Source organism: Rhinolophus sinicus, chromosome 17 (genome assembly GCF_057876585.1).
Source record: "Rhinolophus sinicus isolate RSI-liver-muscle chromosome 17, RSI-T2T, whole genome shotgun sequence".
In the NCBI taxonomy this organism is placed as follows: Eukaryota; Metazoa; Chordata; class Mammalia; order Chiroptera; family Rhinolophidae; genus Rhinolophus; species Rhinolophus sinicus.
Genome location: NC_142517.1, coordinates 63,199,497 through 63,224,093, shown reverse-complemented (window position 1 = coordinate 63,224,093; position 24,597 = coordinate 63,199,497). Strand labels below are relative to the sequence as shown.

General features: G+C 32.8%; 1 protein-coding gene across 14 annotated transcripts in view; it reads left to right on the top strand.

The window, feature by feature from the left end:
• Positions 1 to 24,597, top strand: part of STXBP5L (syntaxin binding protein 5L) — a 228,643-nt gene that overhangs the window by 39,725 nt on the left and 164,321 nt on the right. For all 14 annotated transcript variants that reach the window (XM_074331359.2, XM_019729631.3, XM_074331367.2 and 11 more), the window contains exons 5-6: positions 2,713 to 2,813; positions 18,578 to 18,712. In XM_074331359.2, the coding sequence (XP_074187460.2) occupies positions 2,713 to 2,813; positions 18,578 to 18,712 (236 nt within the window). The remainder of the gene's footprint in view (positions 1 to 2,712; positions 2,814 to 18,577; positions 18,713 to 24,597) is intronic.

Below are 24,597 nucleotides of genomic sequence, written 5' to 3'. Positions count from 1 at the left end.
CAAAATCTGCTAAGGTACTTAGCAGAGTAAACTCAGTGGCTTGAGGGAAAAAAATTAGGTACCACTGGTTGCTTTCTTATGGTAACAACATATCTCCACATTTTATTCCATGTCTCCATATATTTGTGTATATACCTCTGTAAAAATTTATAATCATAAGCATGAATGAAGTGGTTCATGTAACTTTGTGTCAGAGATTTCTGAGGCGTGAAAAATTTGTGATATTGACAGATGTCTATTTTTTACTTCTCTTGGCTTAAAATCTTTCTCAGAAGGCTGTGAGATTCTCTTTATTGACAAACCTAGCATATTTTACCTTGTAGGGATTCTGGCTATAAGATACCAAAACAGGAGAGAGAGATAAGCAAGAAAAGGGAAACATCTTTAAAACATTTTATTGTAATAACTAGTCATTAGTATCTAGTATGACAATCTTTTTGAAGTCTCACTGTTACTCTGTAGCTCCTAGATGAAAGATCTGTCTTTTGCTTTATGCATGGATGTGTACTGGCAGGCATAAATTGTTTCCCAGTGTTTCCTCTGGGTCGTATCCTCTGAGAATTGTCTTCAAGGCCCTAAGTTTGCCTCTGTGTTGCATAACTAAGAATGTATAAAGACAAGCCTTCAACATCCTGTCACTGTTTACATTGTTTATCCCAAACTACTCACCTTTATGTACCTCACACTCAAGTTCTGTACCTTTTTCTAAACTTCCCGGTTTCTGACCTCATGAGTGGTATTTGTCTTCACAATTTTTAATCTTTTCATAGATCTTCTTTTGTAGTGCTTCTTGTAGATTCACTTTGTTTTTGTAAATGAGTCCTAGACACCACACTGATGTGCTTACTCTCATGTGTCTTATATCTCTGTTGGCGCTGTTCTGCTCAGTGATCCTGTTCACTTCCCTCCAATGATAAGTTACCTCCTAGTTTTGTCATAGAATAGTATTACTTACTCCCTAGATGTATTCAGCTATTACTCTAAAATATTATTGACATATATTGCTTTATTTTAATTCCATTGCCTTTGGCATATTATGTCTTTTGTATGGCAAATAACTATTTACTGTGGAGAATGCTTTATTAATTTCATGTACCACATTTTATCCTCACCCTATCCCAAGTGAATTTCCACTTTCCAGAGAAATGAGATCAGTATCCTATATATCAAAAATAATTGTAGCTCATTAAGCACTTCCAAGCGGTCCTAATAATTTTGTAATTTGTATATAAGAGACATTTGGGAGTAGTTTACAAATAAAATAAGCAAACAAAAATGAAAATCCTCAAGGCATGTATAGACTACATTTATTGCATGCAATGTAATTATCTGTGAGTTCATGTTAGAGTGTATATATCAATGTATACCTCTTTGAACATGTTTATTTTTTTATTTTTGTAATTATATACAAATATACAAGTTATAAATTTTTAAAGATTTTAAAATGGATGTATTCTGATTGTGATTGATTTTTTTAAAAGCCATTCTTCTTTGAGACTAAAACCACAGGTACAGAATATAAAGAGAATCATCATAGGATACATGAGTATTTTTGTCTTAGGAATTGTTATGGAAGAGCATTTAGATTCCTATCTTCTTTTCTCCTTTAATTCCTACAGAAAAAATAAATTCTGGGAATTTCAATATAGTTCTTCATAGCATCTAAATGGGATAATCATTTTGATATTTGTGATTGATGTTATACCCTATGAAAAGTTACTTGTGACAGTACTTTGCAAGATATGAAAATAATTTTAGGTTAACCATGATTCTGCAAGATCACTTTTACAGAATACACTTGATACTCTAGAGTAGCTTCAGCCTCTGATTAAGGGCAAGCATTGACATTTTTAGCTAGGAAACTTATAATGGTAAAAGTTCTGACGTAGTTCAAGATGATATTACTGAATTCAGTGAAATAAATAGTTTAAGCATACATATATGATTATATATATGTATGTATGTCTCTCTCTCTCTCTCTCTCTCTCTGGAGTCATATATGGCAGCTAGTTATCTGTCCATGTAGTGCCTGCTATATTTAGAAATAGAAAACATCCTGTTGTATTTGGAGGTTTCATATAAAAAGAATCTCAGTATTATTTTTGAAGTTATACTGAGTTCTAGTTGGAGAAATGTTTTTTTTTTATTATAGATATTTTCTGTATCATAGATGAAGCTTCTTGAACTATAAAAACAAATTAAATCATACTAGATAAACTTTTTAGGAAGAATATATATTCTCCAACTACAGCATATAGAAAATTCTTAGAAATGGAGAATTTTTATATGACCAGATTGGATTTTAAAACTGTGTTGGATATTTGCTTCTCTGTAAAGCTACTATGTGGTATTAACATATGTATGAATAGTAGAAACAAAAAGACTAAACCAAGTTTTCCCCAAAGAAAATGCAGAAATATTTCAATCGTCACAGTGATGCTTACAATAATTATTCCTCTCTATGGTATATGCATATTCCTTGTGCTAGTCATCCTGACCAATCTGTATGCTATAGTTTACTTGCTTCTTCTACTCCACAATTCTTAGCCTTCCTGATTGAAGTTGTGCAGTAGACCTTCCTTAAATTTCTAGGTTACATAGGTACAAATAACTTCAAGCAGGGAAAAATTCAGTAATTTAGCTTGTTTTTGTTTCACAAAAACCCCTAAATTAAGTAAATCACTTGCTTAAATTGTCTTCTTTTTGTTCCAGGGTGCTTTGGTCAGTGCAAGTTCAGATGATACACTTCATTTGTGGAACCTTAGACAAAAAAGGCCAGCTATTCTTCATTCTCTTAAATTTAACAGAGAACGGTAAGAATGGATGAGTTAAAAAATTTCTTAATGTAGTTTCTTAAGAAACTTACTTCCTGAGCAAGTTTTGGATTAACTTTTTAAAATTTCTGTTATTAAAAATTTGAGGTATAATTCACATGCTATAAAATTCACTCTTTTAAAGTATACAATTCAGTAATTTTTAGTATATTGACAAGGTTGGGCAGCTATCACCACTCCCTAATTCTAAAACATTTTCATCCTCCCTTCCCTCCTCCAAAAAAATTCCATATCCATCAGCAGTGATTCCCCATTCTCCCCTTCCCCAACCTCTGTTTTTTTTGAAAGACTTTTTAAAATAGTCTTAACAGCTAGAAATAATTTAATGTTTATGCTTGTTTTTATAATTTGTTTTCCCAGAAAATTCATAATTGATGTAGATTTAGCCAGCTACTAATGGGGAATTTCTAACATTTTTGTTCTCCTTGTTATAAACCAGCTCTTTAGCAATGATGTGTTCTTTTCCCTAGGACAGGATGTTGAAAACCCTGACGTAAAATTTAACAGTCAAGTAAATAATAACATATTTCTATACCTTTTAATCATAGCAGTTACTTTCTACACTTTCATCCTTTTGCTTAAATATTTTTTTACATAAAAAAATACTGAGGCAAAGGTTTAGATAGACAAAAATGTTGGTACTAACTGCTGAGGAACACTGCATATCCACGGTTAATGTTTAAAGTGGTCATTTGACTCAGATTCATATCCCTATTTTATTTTATAGAAGATTTTTATTAAAAAATATAGCTAACACAGAAGATTATATCAGTTTCAGGTATACACCATAGTTATTCAACATTTATAGCCCTTACGGAGTGATCACCATGATAAGTCCAGCAACCATCTGACAACATACCACGGTATCACAACATTATTGACTATGTTCCCTATGGTGTGTATTACACCCCTATGATTTATTTGTTTTATATCTGGAAATTTGGACCTCTTATTCCCTTTCAACTCTCCTCCTTTTATTATTTTTCAATTACAGTTGACATTCAACATTATTTTATATTAATTTCAGGTGTACAGCATATAGTGGTTAGACATTTGTATAATTTAAGAAGTGATCACCCTGACCACGCTAGTACCCACCTGGCACTATGCATAGTTTTTATCATATCACCCTTCTGGCCAACCACCCTCCCATCTATCACCCCAACAAAACTAGTACCCATCTGATACATAGTTATTGCAATATCACTGACTATATTTCTTATGCTATCCCGCATGACTATAACAACCAATATGTGCTTCTTAATCTCTTCCCCCTTTTCACTCACCCCCTCAATCCCACTCTCATCTGGCAACCTTCAAAATGTTCTCTGTATCTATGAGTTTGTTTCTGTTTTATTTGTTTATTTTGTTCTTTAGATTCCACATATAAGCAAAATCACATTGTATCTGTCTTTATCTGTCTGACATACTCCACTTAGCACAATATCTTCCAGGTCCATCCATGCCCCTGCAGATGGTAAGAACCCATTCCCTCCTATGGCCTAGCAATATTCCATTGTATATATGTACCACCTACTCTATCCATTCATCCATTCAGGGACATATGGTTTCCTCCCTACCTTGGCTATTGTAAATAATGCTACAATGCATGCATAGATGCCCATTTCCCTTTGAAGTAGCGTTTTGGGTTTCTTCAGATAAATACCTAGAAGTGGGATTACTGGGTCCTTCTTTGTCTCTTATAGCCTTTGTTTTAAAGTCAATTTTGTCTTATATAAGTACAGGTAACACCTGTATAACGTGGTTGTTAAGTTCCTAAAAATTCTGTGTTATGTGAATCCGTGTTATATGAAAAGAACTAGTACAAAAAAGGGGGTTGGGTTCCAAAAATTAAAAAACCATACTATTATGTTTTTATAATTAAGAGAAATACCTTTATTAAAACAATTTTCACCAAAACTATAACATTAATATGTATCAAATAATGTTTTCTTTGTCATCACTAATATATTATGTTCCGTATTGTTTGAGATTTCCCCAATTTCAAATGAGATATTTTTTGCTCTTAAAAGTTCTTATTATGCTCTGTGTTGTTCAGGGATTTCTCTAATTCTCAAACTGTGTTAGAGTGAAACTGTGTTCTAGGATGCTGTGTTGTACAAGGGTTTCCCCAAATCTCGAACCATGTTAGAGTGAAATTGTGTTATAGAAGTGCTATGTTATACGGGGGTTACCTGTATTACTACCGCAACTTTTGCTTGTTTGTTTTCATTTTCATGAAATATTTTTCCCCATTCCTTTACTTTCAGTCTGTGTGTCTGTTGATCTGAAGTGAATCTTTTATAGGCAGCAAATGCACGGTTTTGTTTTCTTATGCACTCAGCCACCCAATGTCTTTTGATTGGAGCATTTAGCCCATTTACATTGAAAGTAATTGTTGATATGTAATTATTGCCATTTTGTTATTCATATTTTTTATCTTTTTTTTTCTTTTTGTCTTAAAGAAGTCCTCCTAACATTCCTTTTAATACTGGTTTAGTTGTGATGAACTCCTTTAGCTTTTTCTTGTCTGGGAAGCTCTTTATCTCTCTTTCAATTTTAAATGATTACCTTACTGGGTAGAGTACTCTTGGTTGTAGGTCCTTGCTTTTCATCACGTTGACTATTTTGTGCCAATCCCTACTGGCCCGCAGAGTTTCTGTTGAGAAATCAGCTGACAACCTTATGGGAGCCCCCTTGTAAGTAATTAGTTGCCTTTCTCTTGCTGCTTTTAGGATTCGCTCTTTGTCTTTAAACTTTTGCGTTTTAATTATGACGTGTCTTGGTGTGAGCCTGTTTCAGTTCATCGTGTTTGTGACTCTCAGCACTTCCTGGTGTTGAATATTCATTTTCTTTGCCAGGTTAAAGAAGTTTTCCATCATTATTTCTTCAAATAGACTTTCAGTTCCTTGCTCTCTCTGTTCTCCTTCTGGTACCCCTATGATGTGAAATTGTTACACTTGATGTTGTCCCAGAGGTCTTTTAAACTATCCTCTTTTTTTGGATTCTTTTTTCTTTTTGTTGCTCTGATTGGGTGTTTTCTGCTACCTTGTCTTCCAAATTGCTGATCCGATCCTCTGCTTCATCTCATCTGCTGGTGATTCCTTCTAGTGCATTCTTCATTTCAGTTATTATATTCTTCATTTCTGACTGGTACTTTTTTATGGTTTCTATGTTCTATTTTCTGCTTGTTATCTCTTTGTTGAAGTTCTCACTAAGTCCCTTGAGCATCCTTATAACCACTGTTTTAAACTCTGTTTCTGGTAGGTTGCTTGCCTTCATCTTGTTTAGTTCTTTTTCTGCAATTTTCTCCTGTTCTTTCATTTGAGATGTATTTCTTTGTTTCCTTATTTTGGCTGCCTCTCTGTGTTTGTTTCTATGTAATAGGTAGATCTACTATATCTCCTAGTATTGCTGGTGGCTTTATGTACTAGGTGTCCTGTTGGGCCCAGTGGCACAGCCTCCCTGGTCACCTGTGCTGGGTGCTCCAGGAGTGTCTCTTGTGTGGGTTGTGTGTTCCCTCCTGTCATCGTTGAGCCTCGATTTCTACTGAGATGTCAGTGGGTGTGATTGATCCTCATACTGACTGGCTGTGGGGTTTGGCCATATCCACAGCTTATAAGCTGCTGTGAGGGGGTCTTACCCCTCTAAGTGGGATTCGCCCCAGTGGGCTCTTGTGCCTGTTGAGACTGTTCTTTGGGTGTGCCACTTGTGGGGCTAATTGGGCAGTGCTCTGCTGTGGTCTCTAGCCAACCTCCAAGTATGTTGATTCTGGGGCCCCTTGAGAGGGGCTTAGGTGAAGACCAAGGTCATCCCCTGCCTGTAAGCAGCCAGGGACCACCTACTAGGAGCTACAGAGTGATCCACAGGTAGTTGTAGCCTGGGCTGGACCTGGAGTTTCATAGCAGGGGCCACGTTGTTAACCAAGGATGGCTGTCACCAGTACCAGGTCACAGATACCTCTGAAAAAGCCAGGACACTCTGAGGCCTGCTGCCAGCTCCTGTAAGGTTCAGTGGCTGACAAATCCTTGTAAGGTATAGAATTGGGTGTGGTGGGGTCTCAGTGAGTCACCAGAGTGGAGCAAGTGGAGCTCACCAGACCAATTCAGATTCAGAGTTGGACTGTGGGGGGTGAGTTCAACACAGGAAAAATGGCATACACCTGCTAGCTGCAAAGGAAAAGGACTCCACACAGGAAAATGGCAATTGTTTATCCAATCCTTGCCCCATAGCACACAACTATTTTTCTCCCCCCGTGTGCCTCTGATGCCCCCTTGGTCACTGTTCCTCTGCTGGAGCTCAGGGTGAGTGCCTGTGAGCAAGTGAGTCTATGCGTGGGCCTTTAAGAGGATGTCTGGTTTTCCTGCAGCCTTTTATCCCACCTGGATGGTTAGGATCCCCACTGTTTTTCACAGCCAGTTATTGTGGTGGCTCGTCTTCCCAGTACCAGTACTCCGGGCTGGGGAACTTGTTGTGGGGCTCAGATCCCTCTCCTCCAGGGTGAACCTTCATTGCCTAGATACCCCTCGCTATTTTTAAGCACCACACAGATGTTTGTGGCCAGCCCATTTTGCGTCTCCATTCCTCCTACCAGTCTTGATGTGGCTTCTTTATATCTTGTTATAAAACTTCTGTTCAGCTAGACTTCAAATGGTTCTCCAGGTTAATTGTTCTATTATTTGGTTTTAAGTTTGATGTGTTCACGGGATGAGGCAAACACAGTGTTTATTTATTCTGCCATCTTGGATCTCTCTTCCAGATTTCTCATTTTAGAATGAAATATTAGTAATCCAAAAGAGAAAATTACATGAATGGATATAGGAAAAGTTATTGACTTTATTTGTAAGGAATTGTACTAAATGTTAATGTTCCTAATGTTGGATTCAACGAGGCCTAGAACGTAGCACACATCCACTTAATTGATAATACACCTCGAGATGAAGTAAAATTGTATTTTATTATCTGTCTCTGTACTTTAACTATAAAATATTCTGATATTTGTTTATTATTTGGGGAACAATCACACTATTTGCAGTGAATGGGAATGGCCATCACAGGAAAATTTGATATTCATGAAAGAAAATTTGATGTTTTGAGAAGAAAATTTACACAGATTAGTGAGTACTATTCAAATTGAGGTAGGTGGATAATAGAGATAGGTAGTCATTTCTGAGAGCTCAAAATAACATTCATTTTATTTTGTTGAATGGAAATAGTTTATAAAAAATCATCAGTATGTGGACAATGCTTAATTAAGTAAACCTCTTTGTGTAGGTATAGTGAGAAAAAAGGATGGCAGCTAAACAGACATCCTTTTGTATCTGAAGCTTTTCCTTTTCCTTTTCATATGCATACTATATTATTTAGGTTATTAACTCTCAATATTCTCAGTGGTATTCATGAGTATTTTAGACTTCATCATCCTTGGAAATTTTTATTGTATCCAGTATTTTTTGAGATGAGGATATTTGTATTTTAGATATTTGCTAAAACTAGATATGATTTTTTTCTGTAGATTAGATCTAATTTTGGTTATATTATTTACATTTTAATATAATGTAGCAGAAATTCCAGAATATTAAATTTAAAGATCACTCAAAAGTTGTTATATTATTCCTGTTACTTTAACACTAAAAATATTACCTACTCAGATTGCCTTCCTGATATTTTGTTTGTTTCAATGGTTTGAATAGATTGGACCCTACACTTTAGTGTAGATGGACAGAATGGTTTCCTCTCCACCACCATTGGAATGTTGAAGGAAACGTTCTGATCCCTTTTATGGCCCTTTTCGGGGGAAGAAATGATTGATAGTGATGATTTCCACTTATGATTTTTGTTATTTCAATTGTGGTGGATTTAACTGGCAGCAAAATAAATTACAAGCTGACAGATTTTGCACAAATTTTAATCATAGGAATTTAAATTTGATTTAAATTTTGCAAACATTGCCTATTTTAATGTTACATTGTAACATTACTTTAATGTGACAAAAATATGACATAAATCTTTTTGAAAAAGAAATTCATTATTTTGAATTTGAGAATAATTATTAACTTTCTTGACCAGAGAGTATTCATTAACTATCACAATTTATTGTGGAGGGGAAAGTATGGTGAATGAGAGAATTGGGTCTGTAAAGGAAAATTTAACCAAGCACCTTTTGGAACCCTAAATCCTCTTAAATTAGCCATTTAATTATGTATATTTCTATATATCCTTATGCGTATGCCATATATGTATGTATATTTATATTTATATTATAGTTTATGCTGTAAATTTTAGTTTAGTTTTTTCTTTTTCTTTTTTTTTTCTAACAGGACTTTATTGGGGAACAGTGTGCACTTCCAGGACTTTTCTCCAAGTCAAGTTGTCCTTTCAATCTTAGTTGTGGAGGGTTCTGTTCAGCTTCAAGTTGTTGTTCTTTCAGCTTTAGTTGTGGAGGGTACAGCTCAGCTCCAGGTCCAGTTGTCGTTGCTAGTTGCAGGGGGCACTGCCCACCATCCCTTGCGGGAGTCGAGGAATTGAACTGGCAACCTTGTGGTTGAGAGCCCGCGCTCCAACCAACAACTGAGCCATCCAGGAGGCAGCTCAGCTCAAGGTGCCGTGTTCAATCTTAGTTGCAGGGGACAGGGCCCACCATCCCTTGTGGGACTCGAGGAATTGAACTGGCAATCTTGTGGTTGAGAGCCCACTGGCCCATGTGGGAATCGAACCGGCAGCCTTCGGAGTTAGGAGCACGAAGCTCTAACCGCCTGAGCCACCGGGCCGGCCCTCTTTTTTTAATTAGGGCACCTTCAGCCTTTGGTCTTACAATCTTTGAAAACAGCAACCAGCTTTAGATTGTTGAGAAATAGGTTTTGATATTCCAGCTGCTTCTGGTGGATGATCCTTGGCTTCCTTTCAAATCTGATTTTATACCTAAATGGAAGAGAAACTAGATTTCTGTAATGCATGATCTGAAAAATGAATAAATTCAAACATTTACATTTTAGTCTTATTAACACTCCTTGCTATCACTGATCATAAATTGTGTAGTATTGGGGAAAGCATAGATTTGTTTTATATGGTTTTCAAGTAAAATTCAATATGTAGGCTATGATATACATACCTTAAATTATTTGTACTTATTATAACAGAGTTTTTTTGTTTTTTTTCTCTGTGGTGTTCTGCTTCAAATTTCTTTAGTGTCCTGATTTTGTCTCCCTTGATTTTTGGTTTTCCGAAAAAACTTTTTATTTAGATATTTTGGGTTGTACTTTGTCCTGGAACTTCAATTCTCTCATGGGTCCAGTAAAAGTAATTGATTTTCAGTTTGTTAGGCCTTTCTGTTGTATTTTTTGGTAACCATTCAGTTTTGAAAATTTAGCCTTAGACTCTAGCCAAATTATAATGCAGTTAGAATGGAATAAACAGTAAGGCTTGCCCTGAAAGCCACTAGTTATATAACCAACATATGTCAATCAAATGACCTCAGTCTATACGTCACAACTCCTGCTATAAGGAAATTTACCTACACTTTCCTATGTAAGAAAAAGCTAACTTAAAGTTAGGTGCCGTCCTCTGCCCCAGCAACATCTAGGCCACTTCTTTCTTCTTGAATAAACTTATGTCCTTGTTCTCCTCATTTCAGGCTGATTCTGTGAATTCTTTTCACCTTTTGTGAACGATCAGGGGTTAATTCCAATGACACAACACAAATGACACGATTTCATCTTTTCTTATGGCAGAATAGTATTCCATTGTGTACATACACCACATCTTCTTTATGTGGTATATATTCATACCACTTTCTAATGTATTTTAGTGGTATGAATTCTCTCTTGGCATTGGTTTAGCTGTATTTCACAAATTTTGATTTATTATATTTACAATGTCATTCAATTCAGTATATTTTTTGAATTCCCTTGTGATCACTTCTTAAACCCATCAATTAGAAGTATATTGCTTAGTTCCAAGTATTTGTAGATTTTTCCTATTATGTTTCTTTTATTGATCTCTAGTTTGATTCCATTGTGTTCAGAGAACACATTGTACATGATTTGAATTATTTTAAATTTGGTGAGGCTTGTTTTTTAGCTCAGGCTGTCATCTACATATAAGTTTTGTGGATGCTAGAAAAGAATGTCTATTTTGTTGTTGTTTGCCAGTTTGTTCTATAAATGTTGATTAGTTTCTGTTGGTTAATGGTTGTGATGGGTCGGTCCTTCTGTGTCCTTACTGATTTGCTGGAGACGTGTTGAAATCTACGAGAATCATGGATTTTCTTTTTCTTCTTTTAGTTCTATCAGTTTTTGCTTCACATATTTGCAACCTGTTGTTTGGTGCATGCACATTTAGAATTGCCGTCTCCTTGGTGGATTGAACTTTTTATCATTACATAATGTCTCTCTCTGTCACTCATCATTTTCTTTTCTCTGAAGTTTTAAAAATTTTTATTAAATTTATTGGTGTGATGCTGGTTAGTAAAATTGTGTAGGTATCAAGGGTACAGTTCTATAATACATCGTATATATATTTCATTGTGTGTTCACCACCCAGAGTCAGTTCCCTTCTATCACCATATATTTGACCCCCTTTTTCCTCTACTATCACTCTCCTCCCCTCTTATGAAGTTTTTAAAATTTGATATTAATATAGCCAGTCCTGCTTTCATTGCATTAATGTTTGTATGATATATTTTTGTCTTTCCTGTTACTTTCAGCCTACTCGTGCCGAAGTATATGCTCATGCTCAGTATATTCAAAATGAGTTTCTTGTAGACAGTGCATAGTTAGGTAATGTTTTTTAATTCACTCTCCCAATCTGTGTATTTTGCTTATATTTTATGTACTTATTCATATGTTAGGGCTTAAGTTCTCATTTTATTATTTGTTTTCTGCTTGTTCTACTTTTCATTTATTTGTTTTTTTCTTCCTGTGGTTTAATTGAATATTTTCTTTTTAGAATTCCATTTTGATTTATGTATAGTTTATTTTTTAATGTATCTCTTCTTTAGTGGTTGCTGTAGACATTTCATTATATATAGATAATGTATTGCAGTCTACTGGTGTTGCATTTTCCCAGTTTGAACGAAATATAGAGAGCTTTCCTTTCTTTACTTCCCTTATTTATATTTTCCTCTCTGTTTATTTAGAAGATGTCAGACTGTGTTAAAATTTTTGCTTCAACTATCAAACGTAATTTAGGAAACTTAAGAGGGGAAGGAAAATATGTTCTATTTACTCACATTATTATTTTCTCTGTTGGTTTTTCTTCATACTTGATACTCAAAAATTCCTTCTTTTATCGTTTGCTCTTTGTTTAGTGAATTCCCTTTAACTCGTCTGTTAGAGTTGGTCTTTCAGTGACAAATTTTTAGTATTCCTTCACCTAATAATGTCATGATTTTTCCTTTATTCCTGAGGGATATTGTTGGTAGATATAGAATTTTGGGTTGAGGGTTCTTTTCTTTAAGCACTTTAATAGTGTTCTACTTCCTTCTGGCCTCCTGTTTTCTGATGAGAAATCTGATATCATTGAATTTTTTTCCTCCTGTAGTAAAGGTATTATTTCTCTCTTGTTGCTTTCAAGATGTTTTCTTTTTTTAATTGTTTTTAGTTTTCAGATGTTTGGGTATGCTCTGTGTTGTTTTTATTTCTTTGGGTTTATCCTGTTTGGTTTTTCTCAGCAGCTTGAATATTTTTGTTTGTCTTTTGCCAAATCTGGAAAGTTTTTAGACATTATTTCTTTGACTACTTTTTCAGTCCCTTCCTCTTTTTTTTTCCCTTCTGGGACCCTGATAACATGACTGTTAGATCTATTAGGTTTGTTTTTGTCCCACAGGTTTATGAGTCTCTGGCTTTTTTCTACATCTGTTTTCATTTGTTTTTTGTATTGGATAATTTATATTGTTACATCTTTGAGTTAACTGACTCTTCTGTCCCCTCCATACTGCTGTTGAGAATATACCTATGTATAACATAGGTTTTAAATGTCCTTTATTGTATTTTTCAGTAGTAAAATTTGCATTTGGTTCTTTTTTATCTCCTGTTTCTTTGCTGAGACTTTCTATTTTTCATTTCATTTTATTCATAATTGCTTGTTGTATTTTTATGATAGTTTCTATTAAATATGTATCAGTGAATTACAATATCTGTATTATCTTGGTGTTGGTATCTATTGTCTTTTCAAAATCAAATGGAGATTTTTCCTATTTCTTGGTATGCTTAGTTATTTTTTAAATTAAAAGTAGACATTTGAGATATTATGTTATGATACCCTAGGTCTTATTTAAGCCTTCTGTTTTTGTTGGGTTGTTTTTACATTGCTCTGGCAGGGGAAGGATAGATGTCATCTTGATACTAACAAGTGGGAGTAGAAGTTCAGTTGCCCTAGTTGTTCTTGCTAACACCTGGGATAGGTAAAGGCACTTATTACTGCTTGGTAGGGTGGGATTATGGCTCCCCACTATACTTCAATTTTTATCACCCCAAGGAGACCAGTGCCTGTTTTTGCCCTCCACATGGCCTCCACTAACTCAATTCTCTAGTTCAGAAATTAAAATATTCTATGAATTTAAATGAAGGTAGAAAATGTTATTTATTTTGCTGTAGGAAAATGAGAATGAGCTTCTCAGAATTACATTTGTTAGAAATCACGATGTTATTCCTTATGGAACTGCAGAGCTTAGACTTATTTTTTAAATTTGACTTATGTTTGATAGTTTTCCAACTAATTATACACAACAGAATCGAGAGAGTTTTTTACTGCCTGGTTAGCTGATTTAAAGCCCATTAAGACTATGACTGAAATTCATCTAAATGTTCACTTATCTGTTTAATTTTTCCTCTTGTATTTAGGTTCTAGCTAGGTACAAGTTGTCCAAAATTATTACATTCTTTCCTTAAAGAAATTTTAATTCTTTATCTTTTCTGTGATTTGAGTTTTTCCACTAAAATTCCTAAATATCAGTCTTTGACTTAAGATGCTGAGGGAATCTTAGAGTAGCTATCTGTCCCTTTATCTGGCTGTTGTTGTGGTTCTTTTGTTATGTAATTATCATTAGCTGTTTTTGAGGGACTACATAGTTGTAAGGCTTTATCCCTACTACTAATTTAGTAATTTAGGTTCTTATTCTGAATCTTGAGAGTAAATAAAGTAAGCAGCAGTCATTCAACCATAGAACAGTGTTTCTTAAAATGTAATTCATAGATTATCTGTATCAGAAACACCTAGAGAACTGCTTCCTAAACTTTAACGTGTATATGACTCACCTGGAGGTTCTTCGTAAAGTGGTGTTTCTGATTCTGGGGTAGAGCCTGAGATTCTGAATTTCTACTAAGCTCTCAGGTAAGGTCCATGTTCCTGGTCTATGGACTTCATTTTGAATAACAAGTATTGAGGATTTTTGTTAAAATATCAATCATAAGTCCCATCCCAGATCCATGGTGTCACAATGTGTACCTGGATTCGGGTAATACGTATTTTAATGAGATACTTATTTGTACCAAAGATTAAGAATTGTTGCTATAATTTAATGGTTCTTTTATTCTTCTTTTCTAAAAATTTATTTTTCAATTGCATTTGACATGTGATATAATATCAGTTTCAGGTGTACAACATAATAATTAGACATTTATATATCTTATGCAGTGATCACCCTGATAAGTCTAGTACCCATCTGACACCATATATAGTTATTACAATATTATTAACTATATTTCCTATGCTATGCTTTATACCTCTGTGACTGCTTTTAGAAACTGGTAATTTGTACTTTTTAATCCTTTTCGCCCATCCCTCCAACCACCCCCCCATCCCCCACCCAAACCTGGCAACCACCAATTTGTTCTCTGTATCTATGAGTTTATTTTTGTTTTGTTTATTTATTTTGTTTGTACGATTCCACATACAAGTGAAACCATATGGTATTTGTCTTTCTCTGTCTGACTTACTTCACTTAGCATAATACCCTCTAGGTTCATCTATGTTGTTGCAAATGGTAAGGTTTCAATTTTTTTATGGCTGAGTAATATTCCATTGTATATATGTACTATATCTTCTTTATCAATTTGATTATCAGTGGACGCTTAGGTTGCTTCTGTATCTCGGTTATTGTAAATAATGCCGCAGTGAACATAGTGGTGCATGTATCTTTTTGAATTAGTGTTTTGGATTTCTTGATGTTACTATAATTTAATGGTTCTCAACTGTGGTTGTGTATAAAAACCACCAGCAAGAGTTATAAAATAGTATGCTAGAAATTACCTCAGAACTACTGAATTGTCATCTCTGGCATTTGTATTTTTAATATCTAAAATGATTCTTTAATATCTTAAATATTTTTAATCTTTAATATATTTAATATTTAATATCTAGAATCATTATGCAACTGATTCTTAGTGTTACCAGGTTATGCAACATAATTATAACTATTAGAGAAGGGACTAGAGCCAGAGTCATGACTGTACTAGAGATTTCACCTGGAATCCAGATAAAAATAGGACTGAAATTGAACTCTGTTAGAACTTAGGGGAAAAAGTTCCAAAGTTGAAATATACCACCAAATTTTATATAGCATAAGTTATGTAATTTTAAACCATTTACTTTTTAAAATATATTTTTGGCTCATGTAGTTACAGTGTTTCTTAAAGTAGAGTCAATGAGCATACTCTTGGGGTTATGAGATTTCCCTAGTAATTTGACTGTAATACTTTTATTTTTATAATAAGACTAATGGAAACATTCCAAATAATTTGAATAAACCATACAAAATATACTGCCACACAGGTTCCAATATGTGAATTTAAATTTGCATTTATGGTTGTGTTGAAACCAAGTAGTGTTATTTTAATTGTTATCAATTAATGAAATAACAGAAATGGATTATGCACATGTATTATGTATTCATGCTGAAGGGTTGTAAAATTATGTGATGAAATACTTTGGAACAGAATTCGAAGCTGTTCAAGTAGAGGCAAGTGGTGAAAGAGAAGCCCAAAATATAGACACACCAAATTCAAAAGAATCTGTGCAGTCCAGACCATATCCATATTGTGAGATTATTGTATTTCTGTAAAATAATTCATCTGTCATCTAAATTAATGTCATTAATTTGAATTCTAGTTGTAGTTTTGTTTGTCTTTAATTTGTATTTGTCTTTAATTTTTATTATTTTATGTGCATATAAGAACCATAAGTATGAGGAATGTATATGTTATTTAATTTTTTTATACATAAGCTAAGAATTTATAAAAGTAAGTCAAAAGTGAAGATCAGCAAAAATATTTTAAAGATCTGTATATTATTTAAGCTTGAGACACATTTATTTTGTTTATTTCATATGGCTATGTGATATATATCTAATTACAGAGTTATTTGATCTCTAATGGCCAAATTCAAATACAGTTTTCCACATTAGCTTTCCTTGATTTCCATTACTGGAATTAATTCCTCTCTCCTTTGAACTTTTTATAGCAATGAACAATTTTACTTTTATTTTTCTTACTTGTCTATTTGTTTTATCTCTCCTATTAGGTGGTATGTTTTTTTGTTTTTTTTGAGGGAAAAAGAATAGGTATGTTATAACAAAGGACAGTGCTTTTTATAAAGACATTCAGTGAAGGTTGAATAAATGAATGAGTGGGTGAAAGACAATGAATGTCTTATATGATTTACTATAGAAGAATGATAGTGAATGTCGATGTACGAACAAGATTATTTTTTAAAGACTTACATATAACTGAAAAATTTTCATCTTGCAGGAGGTGTTGGTAGAAATATATTACAAATGAAAGTATAACTATTATGTACAATAAGTTATGTTCTATTAAGGTATCAATTTAGTCACTTATTAGGGTCATCAAATATACAGCACAAGTGTAATCACAGCCTCTCCCTCATCTGTGTCAATCACCTTAACTATTTTATATTACCCTTTTTTATCAGATTCAGATAAAGTCTGGGAATCTTTCTTAATTAGTTGTTTAACCATTACTTATCAGTTGGACATTGGACATAGATGAAACCCTTTTGTCATCAAGGGTCTAGATACTTGTCAGTCAGAATGAGGAAAAAGTGATATTGGTTCAAAGAGTAGTTCTAATCCTGTTTGGATCTTCTTCATGTATTCCATTATTTTTATTATGCTATAATGTCTGTCGATCTCGGAATTCTGCCTCTTGCTTCAGGTCTCATTACTAAAATCAGGCAGTTTTTAGCCTTTTCTTTTTCACCTTGGAAATGACTATGTAATATTGACATTTATTCTATTTTCTATGTTCTGAACTTCTATATTTGTGTCTACTTTTATGAAATAAGAGTTTTTTCTACTCTTCCTATGATTCAGAAAGGATGATCTTAAATCCTTTTAAAATGAGTTTCTTCTTTCTACTTAGATTGAATTGAAAATTGGTCCTTCATTATCTAGAAACATGACCATCAAGTTATTTCCTGTGGGACATTATTAAATATTTCTTGGCAACAGAAAGTCTAGACTTTAGGTTTTAATCAGAATTGTCCAATCATGTAGGTTAGTTACACTTCAATTCAATTGTCAATTAACTCTAAGTGCATATTTAATAGCATGGCTTCTAGTTTTTTAGATACACTATGCATGGTGCTTTCAGCAGAATGCTTTAGAATAGATGAAGTTTGGTTTAGAGAGGTAGGCTGTTGAATAATAACTCAGTGACTCAGACTAACAATATAAATTTGATGGACTGAATATTCACTGTTATATAATGGAATTTTGTTGGGAATTTACTATTCACATTCCTGTTTCTTTTTTTATATTGGTCTGTTTCTCTGGCATCAGAATTCTGTCCAGCTCTTCTAACAATTTACTAGTTCCTTTTCTCAGTAAGCTCCAGGAAATATTGTGTGCCAGAACAACAGGTTCTGGCAAGTGATAACTGTGAACTTATCCCCATTTTCATTCTTAAGAGTGATTAAAGAGTATGAGTAGGGCAAACTAGATAGAGTGATGATGCCGTGAAGAGAAGATTCTGGTAAATTCCCAGATTTCATAAATAGGAGTCATAGTTGCTCTGGCTATAGAGCAGGTTCCCAGAGATAGTCAGAAAGCCCATTGTGAAGAAGAAGACAGAACAAAAAATAATGGGGGAATAATACAGTGGATCTCTGACCTTATAAGTTTTCTTTATACTACTTAGTTGCCAAGCATCTGAATAAAAAGTAGATAGATAATTTGCTGTCTGTATAGACATAGCTGCAAACTCTCTGAGAACTCTGAAATTTATGTTTCAAATGTATGTAATTTCTGTTTGAACTGAATGTTACTGAATAAGACAGGCAAACAGTGTAGCTTGGCGAAAGATGATAATTTTGCAAACAAACAAGAAAGGATTTTAAACTCAGTTTTGCGACTTATTAGCTTTCAGTTCTAGGCAAGTAAAAATAAAAATTCTTGACCTCATTTTACTCTTTGTAAAAGAAAAAAGTGTGTGTGTGTGTACACACACACACTTGTATATAATCTGTTTTGTAGTATTGTTTTCAGAATTCGAAATGATATATATTAATGCCTATGTTAGATACTTATTTAACAGTGGTTATTATCATCATTGTTTTAATGATATATTGTTATTTATCCCATACCCTCACTAATAACTAAATGTTACTTGAGTATATCGTAAATTTTATTGTTTATATAGCAATCACTACATAATAAGTGTAAGAAAAATAAAATGCTGACCAGACATAAAATTTAGATATTTTAATTGTAATTTTCTTTCTTTCAGAATTACTTACTGTCATCTACCTTTCCAGAGTAAATGGCTCTATGTTGGAACAGAAAGAGGAAATACACATATTGTAAATATTGAATCTTTCATTCTTTCTGGATATGTTATCATGTGGAACAAGGCAATTGAACTGTAAGTTTGAAATTGAATATCACATTATTTGATTTCAATATTTCATATGGTTATGTAACATACGTCAAGTTGCAGAGTTATTTGAAATATTATAGCTAATTTATGATTAATATGAGTGGAAAGTTCAGCCAAAATAATTTGAAACCATAAAGGCTTTTAAAAATAGATATTGTAGTATCAACATATGCTAAATTTAGATTTTCCAAATACTGTAAATAGTTAAGGGTTATGTATGTACAATTTGATGATAAAATAGTAAGGCTCATTCTAAAAGTTATACATGGAAATCATTTCATTTCTTTATAGTCAACCTTAGAATAATCACTTTCAGTAACAATGGCAAGTTAATTGTGACCACATTTAGTTTTATGTAAAAATAATCATGATCAGTTCACATATTTTTTAATGCTGGTAGCTTATTCATCACTTGCTTCATTAACATATTGTTCTGGGTTCAATTTATTAATATTTTTTATGTTGTGATGTATACAGCTATTTGGCTATGTGGTTGATAGCAGTTACCACTTTGACTTTGACATTGATATTTACATTTCTGCACATGTATAATGTGATAGCCCCCAAGTGTGAAATTTCATGGAATTTCAAGCCATCTATTTGTAGTATATACACAGTTTTCCTCATTAATCAGAAAAACAATTTTTCTTTAATAAATGTTTGTGCTCTGTACATATTAGGTCCTTAATAAGATAAGATATGTTTGACTTAAGGCTGGCTCATTCATATGTATATATATATATATATATATATATATATATATATATATATATGTATATATATAATATATTCATGCACATACATATTCATATATATATTTATATATATATATTCATTCTAAGTTACATAATTATTCTTTCCCGAAACTCTGATTAAAACAGCCTGTTTTTATGAAGTTTGACTCGTCTTTGCAATAAATCTACTATTCCATGTTCCCAGTGTTTCAATGTGCATATGTATTACTTGATAGGGTAGGTGGTTACTAGTTATATTCTTGTATAATATTCCATTTGTATTATGTCCTAATGGGTATTTTATTAATGATAATTCTTCCCCCTCATTAGATTAAGAACTGCTCCAGGGCAGAATCTTTGTTCATTGCTCTTTTCTTTTTCTTCATACTTGGCTTATTTTGGTGCTTTCCACAGAGTGGCTACTAAATGACCAATGTCACTGAAAAATTGGTATGATAGTTACACACTACTATTGACTTACAGCTTTCATTTATAATTATAGTTATAATTGGTATCAGCTATTTTGATCATATATATTTTATCATTCTGTATGTGTATTTTTAAAAACATTTATCCCATAGACAATTATGTCTCCCCCAAAAAGTTACTGGCTTTTTTTTAGCTATTTGAGAAAGGCTTTTCCCTCTATAATCTTAGTCCTATAAAATTATTAAATAGGTTAAACTTAATGCTTGTTTTCATAATATTGTTATAGGATATTGACTAAAACACAAATAAACTTGAGAGATCAATTATAGAGCTTTTATACAAATTAAGATTAATATAAATTATAATAAATGTATCATTTGTGTTCAGTTGAATGCTAACATAAAGAGTTTATTATCTAAACAGATAAAATGTTTTACCACTTTTGCAATGTTGTTTCCATATTCATTTACTTAACAAGTCCTTTTTAGATTTCAAATTAATACTACCTGAAATAGTGACTTATACTTCATATATATGGACATATATATAATATATATGTATATATATATATACACATATATATGCATGTATTATATGTATAAAATGTATATATGGTCTACACTTTATGATTTCAGGACTAATGAAGAGTTTAAAAATGTATATTATAAAGGATGGTAAACAGAAGAAATTAAAGAGTAAAATAAGGCACTTTTATTTTTCATAGTGTGATCTTACACATGTAATTTGGCATCAGAATAGTATCCACCATTCATATAAATTCAGTGTTTTATGGAGTTGTACATGCCTCTGAAAACGTCCTTCAAATATTCTCAAGAAATTATTAGTAGACAACATTACCTCTTGACTGTTTTTTGGTTTATTTAGGTCACATTTCCAAAACTGTATTCCATAGAATTATAGTTCCATTATGATAGATATATTTTTAAATGCCAACTTCCAAACTCCCAGAGTCTTTCCAGTGCTTCTCTACCTCTTGAAATACATAAGAAAATGCATGCTAGTTCCTGTTGATGTATCAAGTATATGGGATAATGATAAAATATGTATTTAATTAAAAAGTAATTTCACAAATAGAATTTTAGACACAAATTTTAATAATACGTTTTCCAAGTATGATAAATGCAAAATTTTCTTTAAGAGATATATGAGATTATTTTTAAGTCCTTATTTGAAATACTTTTCATTTAATGTTTTTTACTTTTCAGCTTGTTTCTATTTTTAGTGAAGTCTCCTAATTGAAATTATATGGAATTTCCTAAATTATAAATAATCTGTGTTCCTAAAGTGTATATATATATTGATTATTTGGAAACTGGAACACATTTTCCATACAAACAGTGATATTTGTAGAACACTTCATAAAATAGTGGTATAGAACTAAACTGACAGAAAGTATTTCTATGGGAAAATATATTTCAGGTTATATCACAAAAATAGCTGTTTCTTTAGGGCATCCATAGCTTTTTAAAAAGTGTAACCTATTTTTTCTACATATGATTAAAATTCGAGCCTGAAATCCAGAATTAAATAATACGTGTCTCTTTATTTGTCTTGTTCCTTTGTTGCTTTCAGTTTTATATCCCACATATCAGTGAAATCATATGGTTCTCAACTTTTTTTGTGGGACTTATTTCGCTTAGCATAATAATCTCAAGATTCATCCATGCTGTCGCAAATGGCACTATTTCATCTTTTCTTATCGCAGAATAGTATTCCATTGTGTGTATATACCACATCTTCTTTATCCATTCATCTATCGAAGGGCACTTTGGTTGTTTCCATGTCTTGGCCACCATCACACAACTAAATTTTAATTTGAAAAAAAATTTTAAAAGAATATTAAAAAATATGTGTAAGACTTGTATAACACTCATTCAAATTATTTATTGAGCACTATGATATGGTAAATACGGGAAACAGCTATGAAGTAGGAAGACATAGTTTCTGTCCTCTTGGGGGCTTCCACTCTAATAAAGTTGAGATTAAGTAAAAGCCCAGTTGCAATGTATTGGAAATATAATGTGGCAATTCCATAAGAAGAACACCTAATATAGACATGGGGTCTCAGAGGAGTATCTGTGAAGTAAGTTCCATCTATGCTGAGATCTGAAGGATGAGTTTCAGTTAGATTAGTCAAGAATTGAGGGAGAAGGGTGAGGGTGTTCCAGGAAGAGGGAACAGAAGGTTTAAAGGACGGAATTTGGGAGAGTTTTTGTTCTATGCCCCAAAATTTTAAGTAATTTAGTTGGTTGGGATGGCTGGGGGAGAGGATGGCAAAAGATAAAGAGGTAATCAGGGTATATAATATGAAAGGCCTTCTGAGACAGTTTGAGAAGTTTGGACTTTAAAGCCAGGAGCTAGATTTTGAAGGCCTTTAAGCAGAGAATTGACTAGATCAAATTTACATTTAGGAAGTCTACTCTGAATGCAGATATGGAGAAATGATTGAAGTAAGAAAAGATTGTATTATTGATAAAAATATGGTTTTAAATTTAGGAATGAGATAAGCTGACATATGAAAGGAATAGTTAGAAGAGGCAAAACTTGGGTGTTGTGGGAAGATGTGAGAATAATAGAGAAGAATTAAGAGTTCCCCCAGGTGTTTGGTGTGAGCAATTGTGTAGATAAGGGGGCCAGTTAGTGAAAGAATGCAAGAGATGGAATAGGATGGGAATAAAATAATGAGTTCAATTTTAGGTAGGTTGAGTTGTGTTTATAAGACACTCAGCTGAAATTGGTGTGGAAGAATGCTAGGAAGTGGGATATATGGCTCTGAAGGTAATGAGATCAGAATTTATATTGCCATTGAAACTATGAGAATAGATGAGATGCGCATGAAGAATGTATAGAAAAGAGGTCAGTCAATTTTAACTCACAGCTATGTTTTGTTTGGCCATCAGAATACTTAAATGTATTCTGAGTTATTAGTTTCTAATATTTAAAAATTGGTAGAGTAGAAATACAATTTGGATTTCCATCTTTTCATGAAAAAAAATTCATGATTAGATGATCCTAGTTCAGTATTCTTGCATGGCAGTCAGTTATTAACTGTAACTTTCCTTTTGTAGGTGGGTAATGTGCTATCCAGTTTGGCACAGTTCTTATTCAGCTTATTTAACTTATTTGCAATACTTGCCTGGGTCCTGTGGACTGTTGAATTCATGACCACATCTAATATGGGAATAGGTGGCAGTCTAGGACAGAATACAAAAGAATACCAATATTGAAGATATAGAAACAGAAAGAATGTCTGCAAAGGACACTATCAAGAAGCCATTGTGGTGAATGGGAGGAGGAAACAACAAATAGGTATACTTAGAAAATGGGTATTATTTAGATGGGTATTACATGAATTTAAGTTCATTGATAATTCTATCTGAAGTAATTTTTGTGGGAATTACAGAATCCAAAATATACAGATGCTTTTTTATTTTTAAGTCAATTTCTGAAGCTGTAAGCTTTGTGAGGAACACTTGGTGGTTTTTGGAAGTTTAATGTCAGGGAAATGTCAGAAAAAAATACATCAAAATGTCAGTCATTATGTTGAGGCAGTGAAATAATATGAACGATTTTTCACTTTTGGTATTTTATAAGTTTCCTCTTTTTTTTTTTTTACAATAAATAAAATTTATTCTATAGTCTGAAAAAGTCATTAGAAATAAGTGAAGTTTAATGCTAGACTACTTTCTGATCTTGAGTGTTTTTGTAGTCTGAGAATCTAAATGAAGAGTCTTGCATATGGTCTAATTAGTGTTTCTCAAAATATATTTCAGTGATTCCCTTAATAAGATCAATGAAAAAGGATTCTATTGCCCAATAATTTTGGAAAATATTGAAGATTTGCAATGCTTATTTGCATATTATAGCCCTAAGAATTTGTATAGGAGAAAAAAATATTTAACTTTATTTAATTCAGGTTTTCCCAGACTTTTTAGATACGGAATGCTATGTAAAATGCCTTATGTGTTCACTAATTTATCATGGAGTACGCTTTGGTATTTGTTGTTGCAATCAAACTCAAGAGACAGATAGGAGTTTGTGGTTTGTTGGATATTTTTAGTTCCCAAAAGATAATTAAAGGACATTGTCCCTTATCAGAGGCATTTATATTGTAATAAAACACTGCATTTATGTGTAAATGATATAATTGCAAAAAGCTCTGTACACTTTTTATGAAGCCTTGTTTAGTTTCTTTTATCCTGCATATATTCTAGAATGCAAATAATAACTCTGATTTGCAATTATGCCAATGATTTCAACAACCATAATACATACTATTTATTGAATAGTTACTATGTTTTTGCATTATATTTGGTGCTATATGCATATTCTAATCCTCACAATTGTTCAGTAGGGTCAGTACTACTATCTCCATTTTTAGATGAGAAAATTTAGGTTAAAACCACTAACAATATCTAGTAAATTTGTATTTATTCTCCTGAGTCACTCTGGAGAGTCAGGAACCTGGAGTTACTTATTTTGTCACTTTTCTCTGATTCCAAAAAGTTTTTAAAATTTAAATCTTTATTGTTTTGTGCAGAATCTTTGATGAATTTCATATGTAGTTAAGAAGTTATAACTATTTCAGTATAATTATAATAGAATTAATCTGGCCCAATTAAGTCAGAAAGGATGAGGAAAATTGAGCAATAATAAATCTATGGTCATATAAGGCCTTATCATATT